Source organism: Ranitomeya imitator, chromosome 3 (assembly GCF_032444005.1).
Source record: "Ranitomeya imitator isolate aRanImi1 chromosome 3, aRanImi1.pri, whole genome shotgun sequence".
NCBI lineage: Eukaryota > Metazoa > Chordata > Amphibia > Anura > Dendrobatidae > Ranitomeya > Ranitomeya imitator.
The window spans coordinates 728,374,042-728,397,124 of NC_091284.1; the positions used below are offsets into that span (position 1 = coordinate 728,374,042).

At 42.9% G+C, this 23,083-nt stretch overlaps 1 protein-coding gene across 4 annotated transcripts in view; it reads right to left on the reverse strand.

The window, feature by feature from the left end:
* Positions 1-598: 598 nt before the first annotated feature.
* Positions 599-23,083, reverse strand: part of SOAT2 (sterol O-acyltransferase 2) — a 91,913-nt gene continuing 69,428 nt past the window's right edge. For 3 of the 4 annotated variants that reach the window (XM_069758785.1, XM_069758783.1, XM_069758786.1), the window contains 5 exons: positions 6,103-6,200; positions 5,924-6,022; positions 5,706-5,841; positions 3,218-3,363; positions 599-1,042 (listed from right to left, as the gene is read on the reverse strand). In XM_069758785.1, coding sequence (XP_069614886.1) covers positions 992-1,042; positions 3,218-3,363; positions 5,706-5,841; positions 5,924-6,022; positions 6,103-6,200 — 530 coding nt within the window. In that variant the 3' untranslated portion in view covers positions 599-991. The remainder of the gene's footprint in view (positions 1,043-3,217; positions 3,364-5,705; positions 5,842-5,923; positions 6,023-6,102; positions 6,201-23,083) is intronic. The other variant, XM_069758784.1, reaches the window with a different exon arrangement.

A 23,083-nucleotide genomic window follows, 5' to 3' on the forward strand; every position in this document is an offset into this window, starting at 1 on the left:
TGGTATGTCACTCTCCATAAGGAGAAACGATATTCTAGACTGTTAGTTCTGCTCATTCAGGAAATCCTCGTGCACATTAGCAGCAGATAGTCTCAGAACTCATTTTTCGTATTGAAGCATCTAGTAATCCAGTCAATGATGATATTGAGGCTGCTGAAAAGTCTTCTGTATAAAATAAGAAGTATGGCCCATATTCATCAAGACTGGCATTCTTCGCGTTGATCTTGATGAGGGGGCAAGGTGGAGTGCGAGGTTCCCGATTCATTAAGAGGCGTGTACCTCTTCAGCTTGTGGTGAATCAGGAGTATGTGACAAGTGACGTGATTCTCAACACAAATCTTATTCCAGTCCCTGTTGGAGTAAGATTTGTACTGCGTCATTAGTTTGACAAGACTCGTCACCACGTGTTTACTCCAGAGATGACTATGCTAAAAGTCATAAAATTTTAGCAGCACCTAGAGTTGAGCCAAAATTGTAATACTTTTCAAAGCCATTTACTTCAGAATTCTAACATAAAATCAGCTGTGATGCATCGGCCCAGAGAGTGTAAAACAGCCCAGTGGCCATAATACAGAATAACATAAATAAAAGACAAAACTTTGTTACAAAATTTATTTAAACCACAAAAAACCTTAATCAATGTCATTTTCTGAGAATACGTTCCCTGGAATGCATCCATGGCATACTGTATGTACCCACCTATGTCTCAACTCCCTGAACCATTCCATGAAGTATCCAGAATATTTCTCGTCTTTCACAACAATTGGTTATCAGAAATGTTATTGTCATGATACATTTTCTACATCGCTGTAAAACAGGAGGAATATCCAGTGTAATGTCATCAATTTAGGCTTTCAGATCTCAGTTAAATTGGAGTAAACGTTCCTAAATCAGGAAATACAGGTTATAAGAACAGTCTGTGGTCTTCACAATCCAGACATTTGGAGATAGAGATTCTGCACATTTCCAGCAACTTCCCAAGTCTCTCCAATCACAAAGGACATGACCATGAGCGCGGGGTGATCAGTCCCCAGAATGTTTTCTGCAAAAACAGAAAAAACAGGTTGTAAAATATAGTTGAATGGTTTGTGTAATGAAAGTGACCTCCATCCATATGCTCTATGAAGTGCAAAAACCTTAGTAGAGGGAGGCCCAAAGCAGGAGACATCGCTCCCCTATATAGGGTTATAAGGGACAGTCGACGTGGTGCAGGGGTGCCACATCGAATTATAGGGTGCCACATCGAATTATAGGGTGCCAACCTCCACTGTCAGTAAGGTGAACAGTGTAACAGGGACCTACTAGGGTTAGTATAGGATTGTGATACTATACCGCCAAACTGTCCCATCCCTGGAGTATTCCCCTATGTGGAAAAGACCCGAGAGGTGTTTGCAATATTTTGTAATTTTTAAAAAATATATATATATTTTTGAGATTTTTAATGAGAAATAGTAAGGTTAATTTTAAGGGTTGTTTTTTTTTTCTCTGTTGGTTGGCAAATCGAAGTACACCCTATCTATATTGCTTTGTGGTTTGTTACTAGGTTGTATTCTGAAATACTTTGACAACTCAGACAAAACATAGTTGCAGACTGTAACAACCCTGCCGGCATCACTGCATGGCCTTTCATTCCCCACCTGCCTGTCACATCAACTCACTCACCCAGTGCCATGCTGTGAGATCTGTCTGCTGCCGGCTCCATGCCATGTGGTCCATGGCCGCTTGCTCTGTGTACACTTCCTGGCTGTGTGCATAGGGGGGGTGGCGCCAGCAACTCCGGATTCTTATTGAGACTGTGTGCACCTCCCTAAGGTGTCCCCGGCCAATGGCCTAGAGGCCCCTGATACTTAAGGCATCCTCACCCATTGGAGGATGCCTGAGCAAACTATTTCCCTCAGACATGACCTGGCAGCTCAGTAGCAAGTGCTGTTTCCTATCTCTGAGGGCTGCAATTTGCAGGCCTTTATCTGTGTTCCGTTACTTCTGTGTCTGTACTCTGGTCTATGTCCGTTCCTGTTCCTTCTTTGTTTGTTTACCATTCTCACTCAGCTGTGTTTTCCTCTGCGTTACCTCTCTGCTCTGTTTGCCACTATCAGTGGCTCTGCACCTCTCTGCTCTGTTCGCCACTACCTGTGGCTCTGTGCTTTTCTGCTCAGTTCTGCCACAACCTGTGGTTCTGTGCCTCTCAGCTTTGCTCGCCACAATCTGTGGCTCTGCACCTTCTCTGCTCTTATCTCTACCTTCTCCTTCTCTGCTCTTAGCTCCACCTCCTGCTCTTACTCCGCCTCCTGTGATCCTGGTTTGCATTCGCTCTTGCTCTACCTCTGTTCAGCAACTTGCCGTACAGGTCTCTACCTGTTTATTTATGTTCTCCAGTCTGAACAGGTTCTTACCTGTTTCCATACACCCGCCTGTATATCAGTTCCTACCAGATTATCAGCCCTGTCTGCCAGAGTGCCAGCCAGAGTGCCAGCCGTGCCCGTCTGCTTTCCTGTATCTCCAGTAAGCCAGTCTGCCCGTCAGGGCCTCTGCCGTACCCGTCCTTCAGCCAGTGTCACAACCGTGCCTGCCTGCCCATGTCTTGTCCCCGGTGGGATCAGCATCCACAGTCCGACTCCACCCTGGAGTGGTACCTGGTAGCTTCCTACTGCACAAGTCTGACCTCACCATCAGAGGCTCCAGCGAACACCTAGGAAGTTACGTAGTTACGCCCCTTCCAGGGAAGGTTTGTCTGTGGTCCAGTGGGGCCACACCCTCAGACGCCCGCGCCAACCAGTCTCGGCATGAGCGTTACAGAGACGGTAACAAGGATGACTAATCCCATAGGTACAGTATGTTTTTGACAACCTTTCCCTGACCGGTCGCACCGTATACACACAGGGAGAGACTTGTCAATCTAGGCAAGTGGTGGACACTAGACGAGAGCGCGGCCCTGCTTCTTGGATAAAGAAAAAAGAAAAGTAACATCGCTTCCCAATTGTTATTGATGGAAGAGTTTCTTTTTTCTATATCTCATGTCCAAGCAATATTTCAACAGACATGAAGATCCTATCAAACTCACCGTCGCCTCGTTCCCTTCCGCCATTTCAAACTATGTTTTCTCGGAAAAGCACCAAAGTTTTACAGTAGAACATACAGGTCTACAATAACAGAGCCCGACTGATGATCTGAATCCTAATTCGGTCATCTCGAATCTCCTAATAGGTTCCAGATTTACCTCTGTGAGGGGGCAGTGGATCTGGGCGTACCACTCCTGACAGTACAAGCACAGCTGGATTCCCTGGCCAATGAAGAGGAAGGTCCACATCATCACGTTCCACACCGGGCTGGTCCGACTATCATTCATCATGAAATTAAAACATACTGGAAAGATACAAGAAGCATGAGAGAAGTCTGTAATAAAAGCACCGCCACTGGTTCCCATAAACATGCATGCTAACATGGACTGAGCATGCCCGCTTGCTTCAATGGGAAAGAATAGATAAATGGCTTTCAAATACCGAGATCACAATGAAATTAAATGTCTGCTATTGAGGCTGCCTTCTTATACATTAGTTGGGGATAGATCATACCAAAACTGACAATGTTTACCTAAATTGTGTGGCCTAAAGAGGGATCCATCATATGCACAGAACTACTGAGAGCATGAAAAGCTCCATATTTCACAGAGCTAGTTTATTCTGAAACTTTGTAGTATTTCAGATAAAATATACTGAAGTTTGAAAAACTAGGTGGGAACAAGACAAAAGGGTGCGTGCTTCTCATGTATGGCACCTGGCTGACCATGGAAGGTGCCTCCTGACTGTGGGGTGGGAGCTGCAGGCACCTGGTTGTGTGATGCTCACAATGCATTGCCCCACCTGGCTCAGTTTGACCGAGCTGGTTATAACTTATAAGTAAAGGGAAAAAGTGAGACATGATGAATATTATATAAAGTGGAAGATGTCTAATAATAATAATAAGAGTCTTACAGAAACGGTTAGGTGCCTTCCTCCTGAAAGACGATGTTTCCCAAAATGTGAGGTTACTGTATTTTAATAGGTGTGATGACGTGGTTTTATTGTATTATATGAGTAATGTAATTGTGAAAATACATAGGATTTCATAGGCACTAATGTAAGTTATTGTGGATGTAAAATCCATTTCATGCAAGACATTTAAGGATAAGTTTAGGTATGGCATAGAATATAGGACCTAAGGTATAGCAGAAGTTTGATTGTTAGATTTAAGAAAGGAAAAGTGCAGTTTTGAGCACACTAGATATAGGAAGTTATACAGGTTTAGGATCAGTTAAATGTTTGGGAACAGCCCTAATATGGGAGGGGGCAGGGTTTAGATAAAAGATGGTTATAATACTTCCTGATTAGAGACAGACTAGAGAGATACACAGTAGTGTAATTATGCTGTGCGGGAATTCACTGTGTGGGTATCAGTGTTTTGTGGGCACTTTTGTTGGCATCATACTTTATGGGGGCAATGAAAGGAGAATCTATAGGAGAAAAAATACCCTGTAAGGGCGGCAAAGTTATGAAATCTGCTCTTCTGTGCCACATCAATTTTATTTTTTTGAGCAGATGTTATTAGAGCTCCTGATATGGAGCCTCATGACTTATGTATGACCCTGCACGTCCATGGTATTTATTATTGATTGACCGTCCATTGCATCTGAACATACTGTAATAGCAGCCAAAGGGAAACTGTGAAATTTAGGTGTAAGTAATACCTAAACATTGAAGATTACAGTTTAGCAAAACGATTGGCAGGACACAGGTCCAGAGACCATGTCAGTAGTCCATGGCATGATGGTGTGGTGGCCTGTCAATCAGAAGAGACACCCAGAATGCCGGAAAGTAGTAAAAAGTTCAAAGTGCTCTGACCCATCAGCGACAGAGAACTGAGATGGTCACTGGATCAGGGTCTTGTGGGAAGTTTTGCTCAACTCTACGAAACAAAGAACGGATAGTATTTTTAGCTAACCATAAGCATATAACATAAAAGCAGATCATCCCACTAGTTCGCTGCTCTTGGAAAGAGGAACCTGGCCCTGGTTGGTCCCATTGTGTTTGCTATTGGGTTGTGAGAATCTCCAAGGAGAATAGCAATGATTGTGAATAAGTGAGTGAGAGGAAGGGTAACCCTGGCTGCCCGCTCACCTCCTCTTCATGCCCAATTTGTCCGAAGCCGGGGAGAGTGAAGCCAGCACTGATTATGTCACGTGATCCCTGTGCCCAATGTGAATCGAGCCTCAGGAGAGCCAGTGATGATTGGGCACAGAGATCACGTGACATAATGTGAATTAAGCCTCGGGACAGCCAGTGATGATTGGGTACAGAGATCACGTGACATAATGTGAATCAAGCCTCGGGAGAGCCAGTGATGATTGGGCACAGAGATCACGTGACATAATGTGAATCGAGCCTCGGGAGAGGCAGTGATGATTGGGCACAGAGATCACGTGACATAATGTGAATCGAGCTTCGGGAGAGCCAGTGCCGACACCACTGGAATGGAGCCAGCACCGGCGGTGAGAAGAGGAGTTTTTTTTACTGTTGGCAAGCATACAGATTCAGATGGGGGTTGTCTCAGCAGTGGAAAACCCCTTTAATAGGGTCATGCGTTCATGTGTGCCCCCTTTCTTCTCTTTATACAACTGCAGCTAACACCACAATTATGAAGGAAAAACAAACAAACATGGATTTATATACCTCCAAAAATAGCAAAAAGGCAGAACATGACTGGGTAAAAGAAACCAAGCGACAATGTCAAAACAAATTCATGTACAGAGGCGGAGATGAGGAACACTGACAGCATCACTGCTGTGCGGAAACGCTTCTTCAACAGCTGAAAAACAGGAATCCGTCACTTGCTGAGTACAGGCTCACATCTCCAGACGTTCCTAATAGTCCCATGCTATAGTCCTTACCCACAGCAGATCCTGATAGACATAGCAATACAGCCAGTCATGGACGACCACATTCCACGTGCGGTAGTAGTTAGAGAAGGATGTGGAGTTCCACCAGTCCTGCAGAAAAAGAGAACAGGAGCTTTATCATAAGGCCATACCATGCACAAACCACTGCGTCCGAAGAAAAGTGCAGTCACCTTATAAAACATACGATCTGCAAAGCGGAGCATCTCGGCGAAGGCGTTCAGCCAACAGTGCAGAAATGCAAAGAAGGTGATTAGCAGCACAAAGGTGCCTGAAAAACAGAACCATGACGGTAAAATCTGCGTGAGGCTGCTGAATATTATACTGCATACATTTCATTGTGTCCATATCTATTATTGTATGTATCGTAAGTTAACTACTGTCATCATCATGAAAGTAATTGGGAGATGGTCACAGTCCTTATATTGTCATCACCATCAAATAATAGGCTTTTACTTACGGTCCAATCATAGAACAGTTTAGAATTTAAAGGGAATATTTCATCAGAAAATTACCTACTTTTTAAATCAGGTTTAGTGTTCTATATTTGTTTTTTTTTCATATTCAGCTTTATAATAAAATTCTTTAGAAATACCCTGGTTTAGCGAAAGAGGCGGCGCTTCACCTGAGCATAATACGTTTTAACAATAGTAAAAAAAATCTATTTTAGTTGTGGTTATTCTCACCTTCATTCGGTAAGAAATGCACTTCCAGATTCTCAAGGAATCAATTCTTTAGGCAACTCTTCCCTGTATCTTGTATAATCCAATAAAGTGTGCAGCTCACTTTGGAGAACTATATGTGTTGATCCTGCTTCGGATCCACGTGAATTCAAAGGGAAAATAAACTCCAAGCAAATGTGGCACTAAGCACCTTAGGATTTTATGAATATATCCACTTCCATTGAAAAAATGTTAATAAAAGTTCATTTATTTTCTCAAAACAAAAAAAAGGAAAAAAATATATTTTATATATATATTTTTTAAATACAGCAACACACGTTTCGGATGCTATTTTTACAGTGCAGCCTTCATTAGGTGCAAAAAAAAACAAACAAACATACAAAAGCACTATAAAGTGATGTGATTATAGTGCTTTTGTATGTTTGTTTATTTTGTTTTTTTTTTTCAAAAAATCCTAATCCTAAAGTGATTAGCGCCACATTCGCTTGGAGTTTATTTTCCCTTTGAATTATAATAAAATTGCAAGATATCTAAATTTCTTTTCTCAGGTTCAAGTTCTCCCAAGATGACGAACAAAAACTAAATCAAAATGTTCTTAAAAAAAGAAAATTTATATTATATATATATATATATATATATATATATATATATATATATACACTAGATGGTATTCTAGAATTCTAGAATATGTATGTATGTATATAGCGCCCACATAGTATATAGCACAGGCCACGACATATTCTTGAATACCCGATGCGTTAATAAAGGCCATGCAGTATATAACACAACCCAAACAGTATATAACACAGCCCACGCAGTATATAACACAGCCCACGCAGTATATAACACTGCCCACGCAGTATATAACACTGCCCAAACAGTATACAACACTGCCCACGCAGTATATAACATTGCCCACATAGTATATAACACAGCCCACGTAGTATATAGCAGCCATGCAGTATATAACTCAGCCCACACAGTATATAACATTGCCCACATAGTATATAATACTGCCCACGTAGTATATAGCAGCCATGTAGTATATAACGCAGCCCACGCAGTTTATAACACAGCCCACGTAGTATACAGCAGTGTGGGCACCATATCCCTGTTAACAATAATTAAAATAAAAAATAGTTATATACTCACCCTCCGGCGTCCAGCGAAGCTGTGTCCATGCGCGCGCGGCTGCCGCCAGCTTCCGTTCCCAGGATGCATTGCGAAATTACCCAGATGGTGTAGTTTTCCATGAAATCTCATACTTTTATTAATCAAAAGAGTTTCCAAATGAATTGACCTTTGGCATTCTAGCACTTAATTTGCTGAGGTAATCTGGAGAAATTTTGCCCCATGCTTCCAGAAGCCCCTCCCACAAGTTGGTTTGGTTGATGGGCACTTTTTGCACCATACGGTCAAGCTGCTCCCACAACAGCTCAATGGGGTTGAGATCTGGTGACTGCGCTGGCCACTCCATTAAAGATAGAATACCAGCTGCTTGCTTCTTCCCTAAATAGTTCTTGCATAATTTGGAGGTGTGCTTTGGGTCATTGTCCTGTTGTAGGATGAAATTGGCTCCAGTCAAGCGCTGTCCACAGGGTATGGCATGGCATTGCAAAATGGAGTGATAGCCTTCCTTATTCAACATCCCTTTTACCTTGTACAAATCTCCAACTTTACCAGCACCAAAGCAACTCCAGACCATCACATTACCTCCACCATGCTTGACAGATGGCGTCACGCACTCTTCCAGCATCTTTTCAGTTGTTCTGCATCTCACAAATGTTCTTCTGTGTGATCCAAACACCTCAAACTTGGATTTGTCTGTCCATAACACATTTTTACAACCTTCCTCTGTCCAATGCCCGTGTTCTTTTGCCCATATTAATATTTTTCTTTTATTAGCCTGTCTCAGATATGGCTTTTTCTTTACCACTCTGCCTTGAAGGCCAGCATCCCAGAGTCACCTCTTCACTGTAGACGTTGACACTGATATTTTGCGTGTACTATTTAATGAAGCTGCCAGTTGAGGACCTGTGAGGCGTCCATTTCTCAAACTACAGATTCTAATGGACTTGTCTGGTTGCTCAGTTGTGCAGCGGGGCCTCCCACTTCTCTTTCTACTCTAGTTAGAGCCGGTTTGTGCTCTCCTCTGAAGGGAGTAGTACACACCGTTGTAGGAAATCTTCAGTTTCTTGGCAATTTCTCACATGTAATATCCTTCATTTCTAAGAACAAGAATAGACTGTCGAGTTTCACATTGTAGCAATATGTTATATGTTCATGTGGCCTCTAGGGGTCTCACTACTTTTATGTGTGTTCTATATTCTTTGTTTGGAACTTGTTGGATGTTGTTGTACTCGGATTTCATGTAATGGAGGTTGAGACATGATGTGAATAAAGAGCTTGGAGAGTGTGATTTATGACAGGATTCATCAAACAGAACATGGTGGCAGCCGGGCACAGAACCTGCAAATTCTTAGAGCTTATATGAGGCTGGAACTGCACAGATCACTGCAACTGTAAGTACAGATTCCTTGACAGTACAGAAAAATGGAGACTGGTCTGAAGCCCCCTCAGAGACTGGATGTCACTTCATGTAATCTGTCCCAGACTTGGAGACATTGGAAGGAAGAGTTTACACTGTATGTGGATCTGACTGTGGGCCCCACTGATGACAAACGGAAAGTAAAGCTGTTTTATTACCTAATTGGGGAAAATGGCAGAGAATTAGCCCACACCTTGCTCCCAGACACAGACAACCTCCTCCTAGCAGACATTGTGCAGGCATTTGATAAACACTGTGACCCAAAGAAGAATGAGACAGTGGAAAGATATAAGTTTTTCACAAGACATCAGGAGGATGGTGAAAATGTGGATAGATATCTGACAGAGCTGAGGAGACTTGCAGAAACATGTGGCTTTGGAGAGATCAGGGACAGTCTAATCAAGGACAGAATGGTGTGTGGCATAAAGGACAGTCATCTCAAAGAAAGATTACTGAGAGAGGAAGGCATGACTTTAGAGAAATGTATGCAAATCTGCAGGGCTGCTGAGCTCACAAAGCACAGCCTGAAGATGATGGCAGGCACCAGTGAGAATGATGATGACAAGGTACATGCAGTATCTATGAAAGGAAAGACAGGACCAGACTACCCTATAAACACTGTCCACTGCAAGTATTGTGGGAAAAGACATGAGAGAGACAAAACCAAGTTTCCAGCATATGGGGAAACCTGCAGGTCATGTGGCAAGAAGAATCATTCCTCTGCTGTCTGCAGGCAAGGAAGAGGCAAACAGTACAGACAGCTCCACACTGTGACACCAGACACTGACACTGCAGAGGACATTACATAGCTACAAATGCAGTCTACAACAGAGAAAGTCAATGTAGTCGGGCAATCAGTAGTGAAGGATGCCAAGCAGCTTTATGCAACATTCTTGTTGGATGAGAAGCCCATTTCAGCTGGATTGTGGAGCAAGCTGCAATGTAATTTCATTTGATCTGCTAAACAAACAGGTTTCTGTTGAGCCAACTGACAAGGTACTGGTGATGTACAACAAAAGTGTTCTGAAACCAATGGGGACATGTAAGCTAAAAATACGAAACCCATGTAACAGAAAGAGTTATAGAGTTGAATTTACCATGTTACGGGGTGGTAACCATGTACCATTACTGGGAGTAAAAGCAGTTCAGGCAATGGACTTAATAAAAGTACAGTCTCAGAACATTATGTCTGTTGAAGTTGCCCAGGATATACAAAATCCAAAACTAGGGGGCGTGTCCTGGCTGCTGCAATGTGAGGAAGCAGGAGTCTTAAGCTCTCACAGAAACCCTGACAACAAAGCGTCAAGTGACTTTGAGACCTTTTTTTGCCAAGATTTTGCCTTCAATCAAAAGCCTAACTTCTAAAGCTTAAAATGAGACCAAAACCAGGTCTCTAGGCAAAGCAGAAACCGAGATAGGAACATCTGAACTTTCTGTGCTAGAAGCACCTCATGGTGACACTGCCATTGTGAGAAGTCTTTGTCTCCCCTCCTGAAGGATTACAACATCTACAGGCTCTCACACACTGGAGCTGAGCAGTGACAAGCAGCTGAAGAAAGAGCCTGTTGCTGGGGATATCCCCAGACACCTCCGGCTGCCAGGAGGATTGCAGTTCGATTATTGCGGCGCAGGACCGTGGGGGCCGCTCCAGAGCCCCCCTCATCACAGCTGAGGGGCCGCTCCGGACCGCTGCAGCGGCAGGAGGGAGACCTTTTGCCGCTGCGGCCGTCGCTGGAGAGGACACCTCCGCGCCAGATGTGAAGCCGCGACCTGCCGCTAATTACTAGAGGACACAGCAAACTAGGACGCGAGCACCGCAGCACCGCCTTCTCAGGCCAGGATCCGGAGATCTACAGCTGGTCCAGGAGCAACCGTCACCGCAGCCTGAGAGGACGGCACACTGTAGCAGAACCCCTGCAAAAGTATCACAGCATTACAGTAGCGGCCGCAGGAACTGGTGCCGGGGACACAGCAGCACCGCCTTAATAGGCAGAAGGTAAGACTGCTACAGAAATCACCCCTAGTACCGACGAGCATATTTAAAGCTGGGAGCACGCAGCTATGGAACACTGATAACTTTATTAGCGGAAGCCGCGCTGTGGTATAAATCTGTGTACTGTTTGCCGGAAAATACTGCAATAATGTGCGGGTAGCAAAGCTGTGGAATATAAATGATTATCTCTGCTGGCAAGGAGCAGCGCGCTGTTAAAGAATTGTGCACTGTGATCCGGAAGGTACTGCAATAGTGAGCGGGCAGTAAAGCTGTGGAATAAACAACTGCTTTCATATAAAGTAAGGGGTATAAATCCTGAGAGGCTAAGACTATATAACAGAGGGGACTTTGGAGCTGTGTACCACCAAAATAACATCAATTAGTGTGCATATAGGCACAAACAAGTTAGAGTGATTATCACATACTGTGGCAGAGCTGGGCAGTGGCAGCAGAGCGGGGAGGTGCACTTAGCCTTGCATAGTGGTAACCTGAGTACAGAAACCTAACATATGTGAAGATACTATTATCACTGTACAAAATAATTCTGGGGAGATCCCACAAAAAGTAACCTATAAAGGGATTGTGGTCACATTATAATCGTAATACTTATTAAATGGAGCAAAGAACCGGAATAAAAAAACACGCTTCCAGATCATATGTGGACATACCTAATTTGCTGAGCCCAGACAAGTCTAGTTGCCCACAAAAAGGGGACGATTATAAATCAAATAAAGCAACAGGGTTGCAATCAAATAACATAAAAATGGCTTTGCAAAAAAGTGTGCCTGCAACACGGTCCAACAGCACAAAAACAAACACAGAAGTGAAAGTTAAAGGTGCCCCTTCTCCACCTGTTGTTATCCCAGCTGGGGTACAGGCGATGGATACTTCCTTGTCAGCAAAAAGATCCGCTTCTGAGGAGCCATTAGTACCTATAGGTAACACTAAAAGGGATCGTCCGGACTCGGACATAGGGGCAGTTAAACCAAATATTCAAGAAGAATTTTTTCAAACCATCATATCATTAATAGATGACAAACTAAACGCCGGATTTGCTAAACACAATTCAATATTTGAAGAAGTATGTGAAGGTTTTGCAAAAAAACTGGAACTGCAAGACTCTAGAATATTCGAATTAGAACAGAAAACGGAGTCCCTAACTACCCAAAACATGGCACTAAAAAAGGAAATAAATGACATGAGGCTTAAAATAGCGGACATTGAAGATAGGAGTCGCAGGAATAATCTAAAAATAAGGGGTATACCGGAGGAAGTAAAACAGTCAGACCTTCCGGACTTTGTAAAAACAGTGTTCAAAAAAGCTTTGCCCGATATCTCAAATCTGGAACTTTGCATTGACAGAGCCCATAGATTGCCTAAACCAAAAGGAATATCAGAGGAGAAGCCTAGGGACACTATTCTCCGCTTACATTTTTACGGGACTAAAGAAAAAATACAGAATTTTGTCAAAGATAAGGGATCCCTACCGGAACCTTATGATAGGTTGAAAATCTTCATAGACCTTTCTAAACATACATTGGATACGCGCAGGTCCATTAAACCTCTGACTGATATTCTCAAGGAGGAACATATCCAATACAAGTGGGGTTTCCCTACAAAGCTTATATTCCATTATAAGGACAAATTCAAGATCATTAACTCAGTAGAGGAGGGTCTGAACCTCTTTAGATCTCAAAATTGACAGAACTGGGTAGTTTTTCTAACCTTTTCTCTCCTTTATAATAGGCTTTAGTTAAAAGATGGTCTCTAATTAAGGGGGTATTGTGGGAGTTTTATAATACACAAACTTTTCCCCCATTGGATCAAAGGTCCCTTTACGGACGAAGATCGGTCGATTGAACTGGATTATTTGAAGTTAAACAACACAACTGGTTTTTCTTTTCTTTTTTTTCTCTTTTATTTTCTATATTTCTAGTTCAATCTTGATATTCTTTAGGTATTAAATTTGTTTAAAGTTTTTTCTTGCAGCATCGTCAACGGTCCACAACATGCAACTGAAATTCATGTCCTACAACGTCAGGGGACTCAACAGTCCGTGGAAGAGGTGTGCCGTCTGGAAGGAGATTAAACAACTGCAGGCAGAAATTGTATGCCTGCAGGAAACAAAGCTCCGAGAAGGTAATCACCCCACATTCTCAAATAAAAACTTCTCACACTGCTTTTCTTCATTGACCAAAGGAAGGAAGGCAGGAGTGATTACATTGGTTAAAAACACTGTTCCATTCCAACTTATAGAAGAGGTTAAAGACACAAATGGCAGATTTCATATTTTAATTTGTCAAATTAACGCGGTAATTTGTACCATCGTAAATATATATGCCCCTAATACAAAACAACTAAGCTTCCTAAATAAGGTTATGAGGAAAATCCATAAATGTAAACAAGGAGAATTATACATTATGGGAGATTTTAATATGGTCCCCGATGGGAAACTTGACTCTACTTCTGCCTCACGTAGTTCCTCTATTAATCTCGACAAATGGATTACCAGTAACGAGTTATTTGACACTTTCAGATGTTTAAACTCTACCTCGAGGGAGTTTTCCTTCTTCTCACTGGTACATAAAACGGAGTCCAGGATTGACCTGTTTCTAACAGAAATATATACTATAACTAAAATAAAAAAAGCCACTATTCTGGACAGGTCAATATCTGATCACTCACCCATAGTAACTGAAGTCATGATTGGACCATATCTTAAAAATTCTGCTTTGTGGAAATGCAATAGTTACCTGCTGAACGTTCCAGAATACAGAGAGGAAATTAAAACCTCATTGCAAAATTATTTCAAAGAAAACATAAATGGTGAAACACACCCATTTGTGATATGGAACGCCCACAAAGCAGTAATTAGGGGAAAATTAATTCAGATCTCAGCGAGACATAACGCAAAACAAAGAGAAAAAATTATGAATATTCAGAAAAAAATCAGAGAAAAAGAAAATAATCTTAATAACCCAAATAATGACGCACAAAGCGTTTACAAAGACATACTCGCACTGAGACAACAATTAAATAAAGCTATTATGGAGGACTATGAAAAAATAATTAAGGCATCAAAATTTAAGAACTATTCCGAGACTAATAAACCGACGAAATACATGCTAGCCAAACTTAAAAGAGACAGGATAAATAAAAGAGTAAATAAAATAAAAAATAGTTCGGGGGATATGATCCACCATCCAACAAACATAGCAGAAGAATTTGCTACATTCTACCACAAATTATATAACTTAAAGGATGATCCTTTAACCCCCATTTCAGATCCAAAAGAAATTAGGTCATTTCTTAGTAAATTACACCTTCCAACAGTGGAATCATCAGATCTAGATAATTTAACAAAGGCCATCACAGTATCTGAAGTCAGAGATACAATAAAATCCCTTAAACTCCAAAAATCACCAGGACCAGATGGGTTGGTTAATGAATATTACAGGATCTTCTCAGATCTATTGGCCCCTCACATGACTAATATTTTCAACACTGCATCAAGCTTAGGTGTTTTTCCCAAAGAAATGCTGGAGGCAACTTTGATAATGATCCCAAAACCACAGAGCAACATCGACGAAATAAAAAACTATAGGCCTATTTCGCTTATAAACACAGACGTTAAAGTTTATTCGAAAATCTTAGCTAATAGGTTAAAAGAAATCTTACCAAAAGTGATAAAACATGACCAATCTGGGTTTATCGAGGGGAGACAAACCTCCGATGCCACCAGGAGATTACTCAACATTCTCAGCAAAATTAACGCCAATGGTACTTCATCTGTCCTGTTGACACTTGATGCCGAAAAGGCGTTTGATCGAATAAATTGGCAGTATCTTAAAATGGTGATGGAGAAATTCGGTTTTGATGATAAATGGCTCACATCGGTATTTGCGCTTTACTCGATACCCAGTGCAAAAATATACATTAACAACAACTTATCAAAATCCTTCCCAATAAGTAATGGAACTAGACAGGGTTGCCCACTGTCCCCCCTGTTGTTTGCCCTGGCAATTGAACCCTTAGCAGAAATGATTCGTATTAACAAGAATGTTCTAGGAGTGGACATCGGTAACAACCAATATAAAATATCCCTGTTTGCAGACGATATGTTACTAACTCTAACAGACCCCCACAATTCCATTAAAAACCTCCTGGAAATACTTGAGGAATTTTCTAAAATTTCTCTATTTAAGATAAACAATATTAAATCAAAGATACTCCAACTCAACTTACAAGAAGAAACCATTAATTCAATAAAACAAATGGTAGATTTTACCTGGGAGGAGGAACAGATTTCATATTTAGGAATTACTTTTTCAAAAAGGGTTAGCGAATTGGCCAAGACTAATGGGGAGAACATTCTTTCAGTAATTAATAAAGATTTTCAATCATGGGGTAAAGTGGGGTTATCGTTGATGGGTAGGGTTCTAGCAGTCAAATCAATGATACTTCCAAAAATTCTGTACATCTTTAGAACATTACCTTTGAAGTTTTCTTCAGAATTTTTCAAAAACTGTCAAAAAAAAATACTGTCTTTTGTCTGGAGGGGGAAAAAAGCCAGAATATCTAGGGACATCCTTTACAAAAGTAAAAGAAATGGTGGATTAGGTCTCCCGAACTTACAAGCATACCACAAAATTAATTTAATAAAACATAGCCAGGGATGGTTCAATAAAAAAGATAACCCGGTGTGGCTCGATATGGAGTTGTCTTTAAATAAATCTGATTCTTTGGGAAACCTTCTCATTAAACATACCCTAAATTTAGACAAATATAAACGTAGTCATCCGATTATCTCAGCCATTCTTCAAGCATGGGATAAATTAGCTAAAATCCCAGGGGGAAAAAATAAAACAACAATTGGGGAAATTCTACCAATTTCATTAATAACCTCTCTATTCGGACAAAAATTTCCAACATTATGGGAACAAAAGGGAGTAAAAAAATTAGGAGACTTGTTGGCAAACAATAAACTACTAAATTTCTCAGAAATCAAACAAAAATTTAATATCCCTTCATCAGAATTTAATCAGTACCTCATTGTTAAAGAATGCCTTCAGATCTTCATTTCTAAGGCTTCTCCTAAATTCGAACCAATATATTTATTGCTTAGAAATCTTGATCATAAAGTTTTCTGGAGCACTAAGTTCCTATATAATATTTTCAATAAAGACTATACATTTAAAAAGAACAAATACATGAAAAAAATGGGGGAAAACACTAGGCCTACAAATAGATGACGAGCAGTGCGAAGAAGCATTAAAAAACACTTATGCCTCTAATATCTCGCTTCCACTCCACGAGACATATTACAAATTAGTTACAAGGTGGTATCTTACACCAGATAGAATTACTCATTTCGGCGGAAGCTCCTCACCGTTGTGTTGGAGGGGATGTGGAAACAAGGGGGACTTACTTCACATATTTTGGTCATGTCCAAAATTAACAAACCTGTGGAAGCAGGTCTCCAAATACATTAGTAGTCTGCTCAATGAGGACTTTGTCCTGACTCCCCAGACGGCTCTTCTGTCAGTGGACATCGAAAAATTACATTACTCAATGAGGTTTGTAATAATCCATATCTTGTTGATAGTTAAAAACAAAATTGCAGCGATGTGGAAGAGCTCTGAGGCTCCGAGTTTCCCTGACGTTGTGGACAATCTTAATCTTCACAATTCCTTAGATCTTAAATTCGCTATAGCGAATGGATGTTTACAAAAATATGAAAAAAAATGGAATAAATGGAACTTCAGATTCCAAAATCAGTAATCTTTTCTGTGGATTGTGGTGTTGTTGACGATCAAATTAAGACGAGTAACTAAGTTAAAAGTTTTCTTTCTTTATTAGGGCAATTTGTTTCTGGCCTAACTAGGTCAGTGGCCCAAAAAGCAAGGTTATTGCTTATCTGTTAGTTTTGTTCTTTCTTGTTTTGTTATTATGTTTCCCCTGTCCCTTCCTCTTCCCCTCCTGTTCCCCTTTTCCCCTTCCCCCCTTCTCCCAACCACTTCCTTTTCTTTAATGTAGATGCATACTAATATTTCACAAATGCATTATATTGGTTTTGTTTAAAAAAAAAAAATTGTTAATAAATATTATTTGAAAAAAAAAAAAAAAATCCAAAACTAATTGCAGAGCACAACTTGGACATGCAGAAAATAAAAGCAGAGTATGCTGATGTATTTGAAGGTGATGGATGCTTTGAAGGTAAATATAGGCTAGAAATTGACAACACAGTGCAGCCCACCAGATTACCTACAAGAAGAGTGCCTGTAGCGTTAATGCAACCGCTGAAAGTAGAACTGCAAGATCTACAGAGAAGAGGCATGATAGCACCAATCCATAAGAGCACAGATTGGATCAGCAGTTTGGTCATAGTGCAGAAACCATCGGGCAAGTTAAGAATACGTATTGATCCTAAGCCACTCAACAAGGCGCTGAAACTAAATCATTACCCAATGCCAACATTAGATGATGTTCTACCAGATTTATCAAAGGCTAAAATATTTTCTGTATGTGATGTAAAAAATGGATTCTGGCATGTGGCCCTGACTGAAGATTCAAGTTTATTGACAACATTTTCTTCACCATTTGGACGCTTTAAATGGCTGAAAATGCCCATGGGACTAAAACCTGCTCCAGAGATATTCCAGCAGAAATTGATGCAGGATTTGGAAGGACTTACTGGAGTGAAGACAATAGCGGATGATATCCTAGTAGTGGGAGAAGGTGAAAATATGGAATCTGCAATCAAGGATCACGATCAGAAGATGATACAATTTTTGGACAGATGCAGAGAAAAAAACATAAAGCTGAATTTGGACAAATTCAAATTGAAAATGACAGAAGTGGCCTATTGTCATGCCCTCAGCCGCAGGTTCGGTCTCCGCTGTGCAGGGAGACCGGCACCTATCACACAGCCTTACTCACCCTGTCCGTGGCTCCAGACGATCTGCGGCTTTCTCTGCTAAGAACCTGCATCCTCTTGGCAGGTCTCCTGGAAATGCTCTTAGGAGCCGCGCCCCGCTTCCTGCACATGCTTGAAACAGCAAGACACCTGTTCGCTATTAGGGCGGTCTGTGTTATGATGCTCTGTGCATAAAAAGCACCCTCCCCTTTAGGGAGGTGCCTGGGCTATGTGTTCATTCTTTGGATTGTTGCCGCAGCTTCAGGCCACGCTCTGCTGTGCTCTGCACTTTACTTATATCTCTATTTCCACAGAGTCCTCTTCTGGTGAATCCCATTCTGGACTTCTCTGGTCTCTCCGGTTCTCACTCCAGGTTGTCTTGCCTCTCCTCACGGAATCCTCCAGACCCTGCTACCAGTGGAAACTACCTTGCTGGATTTCATGGAGCTTCTGGGATTGTCCCCACCAGCTAGCTCAAGTATTCTACTGTGTTGCTAGTTTGTCAGTATGGGTCGTCCTCTGGTCCTGGATTCGTAGCATTCAGGCCACCTGGTGTTGTGATGGGGGAATCCCTGTATAGGGGTACACCTTGCCCGGTGCTCCACTACGTGGTACAGTGCTGTGATCCAGAGGTTCTCTCCCTCTGACACCTGTTTCCTTTTTGTTAATAAATATCTTTTGGTTTATGAGATCTACTCTCCTGTCTTTTGAGTATCGGGTATACAGCCGCCACTGCACCATCAGTGGTCTAGTGAGTCCACTTTACCTTGTCACACCCTGTGGGCGTAACAGTTAGCCCAGGCCATGGACTCCGCTGATACCCGATTCTCAGTCCAGAGAGAGCTAGCTGCGCTTTGTCAAAGCCAGGATCAGCTAGTTTCCTTCATGCAAACTCTGGATACCCGCTTATCTACTCTACAGGCTACCGAGTCCACCAACGTGACCCAGCTAGCAGAGCTCCGTCTGGAATTCAATCGCCAACATGAGACGCAGGCCCGCTTGTTGGATTACATGACCTCTGTGGATGACCGGTTAACTAAGGTACAGCATCCTACGCTTGAGCCCACCATGAGAGACTATCCTCCTCGTCTCTGCAAGCCTCCTCGTTACTATGGTGACCCCAAGTTGTGCAGAGGATTTCTTAACCTATGCTTGCTGCATTTTCGTTTTTTGCCTCAGCATTTTCAGACAGACATGGCCAAGGTGGCTTTCCTTGCCGCTCATCTGGAGGGACAGGGTTTAGCTTGGTTCAACCCCCTAATGGAGCGGAATGATCCCATTGTGTCTGATCTGCAGGTATTCTTGGACACGTTCCGCAAGATATTTGATGAACCTGGTCGTGTCACATCTGCCATGGAGTCTCTCTTTGATTTGCAACAGGGCTCTCTCTCTGTCGGTCAGTATGCCATCCGTTTCCGTACCTTGGCTTCGGAGCTCCAGTGGACCACTGATCCCCTGGTCGGAGTCTTCCGGCGAGGGTTGTCTGGAAGAGTCAAGGACGAATTGGCAGGCAGGGACCTACCCGAGACCCTGGATGATCTCATATCCCTCGCCATTCGGATTGACATGCGTCTTCAGCAGCGCTCCAGAGAGAGGCTTCTCGAGAAGCAATTTCCTCATCCAGCGTCTTCTTCACCGAAACCTCGGTTTCCGTGTCCTGCTCCGGTCTTTAAGGATGTGCCCATGGAGCTTGACCGCGTGAGGGTGAAGAGGAATCAGCAGGAGGAAATTCCCACTAGGAATCCATATCGTTATGGTGGACACTCCACTTTCGGTCAATGCAGTGGAACTGAGAGGTCAGAAGAACTCTTCCGCCTAGGACAGGTAAAGGAGACCTCCCTAGGTGAAAATGACTCTTCTCTCCCGCTAACCATATCCATACAGGTAATCTTCGGGAAGGTGCGGTTCTCCGAGACGGCCTATCTGGACTCTGGATCTGGTGGAAATTTCATCCAGCAAGCTGTGGCCAGGCAGTTCGGGATTCCAATTGTTCCACTGCAGCGGTCCTGGCGCATCATCTCCGTAGATGATAGACCCCTGAAAGATGCCATTATCGGTATCACCGAAGAGGTGGAGCTTCAAATCGGAGCACTACACAGGGAAAAGATTACCTTCTATGTGTTACCGAATCTTTCTCCATCATTCCTTCTAGGTCTTCCGTGGCTGCGCCTCCACGAACCTGTTCTGGATTGGCGGTCTGGAGATGTCCTTCGATGGGGTCAGTCTTGTCACGAACACTGCCTCATACCAGTACGGCCTGGTTCTACCCCACGGCCTCCGGCAGCTTTACCCGGGCTACCGTCTGCCTACTGGTCCTTCGCAGATGTATTCAACAAGAGGGAAGCCGAGACACTTCCACCGCACAGGCCTTACGATTGCCCCATCGATCTTATCCCTGGAACTACTCCGCCTCGAGGTAGGATCTACCCTCTTTCTCCTACTGAGACTCAAGCCATGTCCGATTACATCAAGGAGAATTTGGCTCGAGGGTTTATCCAGAAGTCCTCCTCCCCAGCTGGAGCTGGGTTCTTTTTCGTCAAGAAGAAAGATGGGTCTCTTCGCCCATGCATCGACTACCATGGTCTCAACCTAATAACGGTAAAGAACAGATACCCACTTCCCTTAATTCCTGAGCTCTTTGATCGGCTTCGAGGTTCCAGGATTTTCACCAAGTTGGATCTCAGTGGGGCTTACAACCGCGTCAGGATACGATCCGGGGATGAGTGGAAAACCGCCTTCAACACGCGAGATGGTCATTACGAATATCTAGTCATGCCTTTCGGGTTAAGCAATGCTCCCGCCATTTTTCAGGAGTTTGTCAATGATGTATTTCGTGACCTGCTCTATGTTTGTGTGGTGGTGTATCTGGATGACATCCTGGTGTTTTCTCCTGACTTACCAACTCACAGGAGGAATGTTCGTCTCGTTCTTCAAAGATTGAGGGAGAATCGTCTCTACGCGAAGTTTGAGAAATGTCTGTTTGAACGGAGGTCTTTACCCTTTCTTGGCTATATTATTTCCGATACAGGTCTCGAGATGGATCCAGAGAAGGTTTCTGCCGTGTTAAAGTGGCCAAAACCTGAGGGAATCAAGGCCATTCAGCGGTTCCTAGGATTCGCCAACTACTATCGGCAATTCATTCCACAATTCTCCTCTCTGGTAAGACCACTCACTGCCCTGACTTGTAAAGGAGGCAAACTGTTATGTTTGCTAATGACAGGTGTTATGAAGGCAATCCAGAAACACAGTGTGCTTAGCGATCAGAGCGCACACAGTGATCTGACAAATACCCAAAAATACAAGAACGAGCTCTGAGACGTGGAAACTCTGTAGACTGCACACCTGATCCTATCCTAAACACAACTAAAAGCGGCTGTGGATTGCGCCTAACAACTACCTAGGCAACTCGGCACAGCCTAAGAAACTAGCTAGCCTGAAGATAGAAAAATAGGCCTGACTTGCCCCAGAGAAATTCCCCAAAGGAAAAGGCAGCCCCCCACATATAATGACTGTGAGTAAGATGAAAAGACAAAACGTAGGGATGAAATAGATTCAGCAAAGTGGGGCCCGATATTCTAGGACAGAGCGAGGATAGTAAAGCGAACTTTGCAGTCTACAAAAAACCCTAAAGCAAAACCACGCAAAGGGGGCAAAAAAAACCCCACCGTGCCGAACTAACGGCACGGCGGTACACCCTTTGCGTCTCAGAGCTTCCAGCAAAACAAAAGACAAGCTGGACAGAAAAAAAGCAACAAAAAAGCAAAAAGCACTTAGCTATACAGAGCAGCAGGTCACAGGAACAATCAGGAGAAGCTCAGATCCAACACTGAAACATTGACAAGGAGCAAGGATAGCAGCATCAGGCGGAGTTAAGTAATGAAGCAGTTAACGAGCTCACCAGAACACCTGAGGGAGGAAGCTCAGAAGCTGCAGTACCACTTGTGACCACAGGAGTGAATTCAGCCACAGAATTCACAACAGTACCCCCCCATTGAGGAGGGGTCACCGAACCCTCACCAGAGCCCCCAGGCCGACCAGGATGAGCCGCATGAAAGGCACGAACAAGATCGGAAGCATGAACATCAGAGGCAAAAACCCAGGAATTATCTTCCTGAGCATAACCCTTCCATTTAACCAGATACTGGAGTTTCCGTCTAGAAACACGAGAATCCAAAATCTTCTCCACAATATACTCCAATTCCCCCTCCACCAAAACCGGGGCAGGAGGCTCAACAGATGGAACCATAGGTGCCACGTATCTCCGCAACAACGACCTATGGAATACATTATGTATGGAAAAGGAGTCTGGGAGGGTCAAACGAAAAGACACAGGATTGAGAACCTCAGAAATCCTATACGGACCAATAAAACGAGGTTTAAATTTAGGAGAGGAAACCTTCATAGGAATATGACGAGAAGATAACCAAACCAGATCCCCAACACGAAGTCGGGGACCCACACGGCGTCTGCGATTAGCGAAAAGTTGAGCTTTCTCCTGGGACAAGATCAAATTGTCCACTACCTGAGTCCAGATCTGCTGCAACCTATCCACCACAGAATCCACACCAGGACAGTCCGAAGACTCAACCTGTCCTGAAGAGAAACGAGGATGGAACCCAGAATTGCAAAAAAATGGAGAAACCAAGGTAGCCGAGCTGGCCCGATTATTAAGGGCGAACTCAGCCAACGGCAAAAAGGACACCCAATCATCCTGGTCAGCAGAAACAAAACATCTCAGATATGTTTCCAAGGTCTGATTGGTTTGTTCGGTCTGGCCATTAGTCTGAGGATGGAAAGCCGAGGAAAAGGATAGGTCAATGCCCATCCTACCACAAAAGGCTCGCCAAAACCTTGAAACAAACTGGGAACCTCTGTCAGAAACAATATTCTCAGGAATGCCATGCAACCGAACCACATGCTGAAATAACAAAGGTACCAAATCAGATGAGGAAGGCAATTTAGCCAAGGGCACCAGATGGACCATCTTAGAAAAGCGATCACAGACCACCCAAAT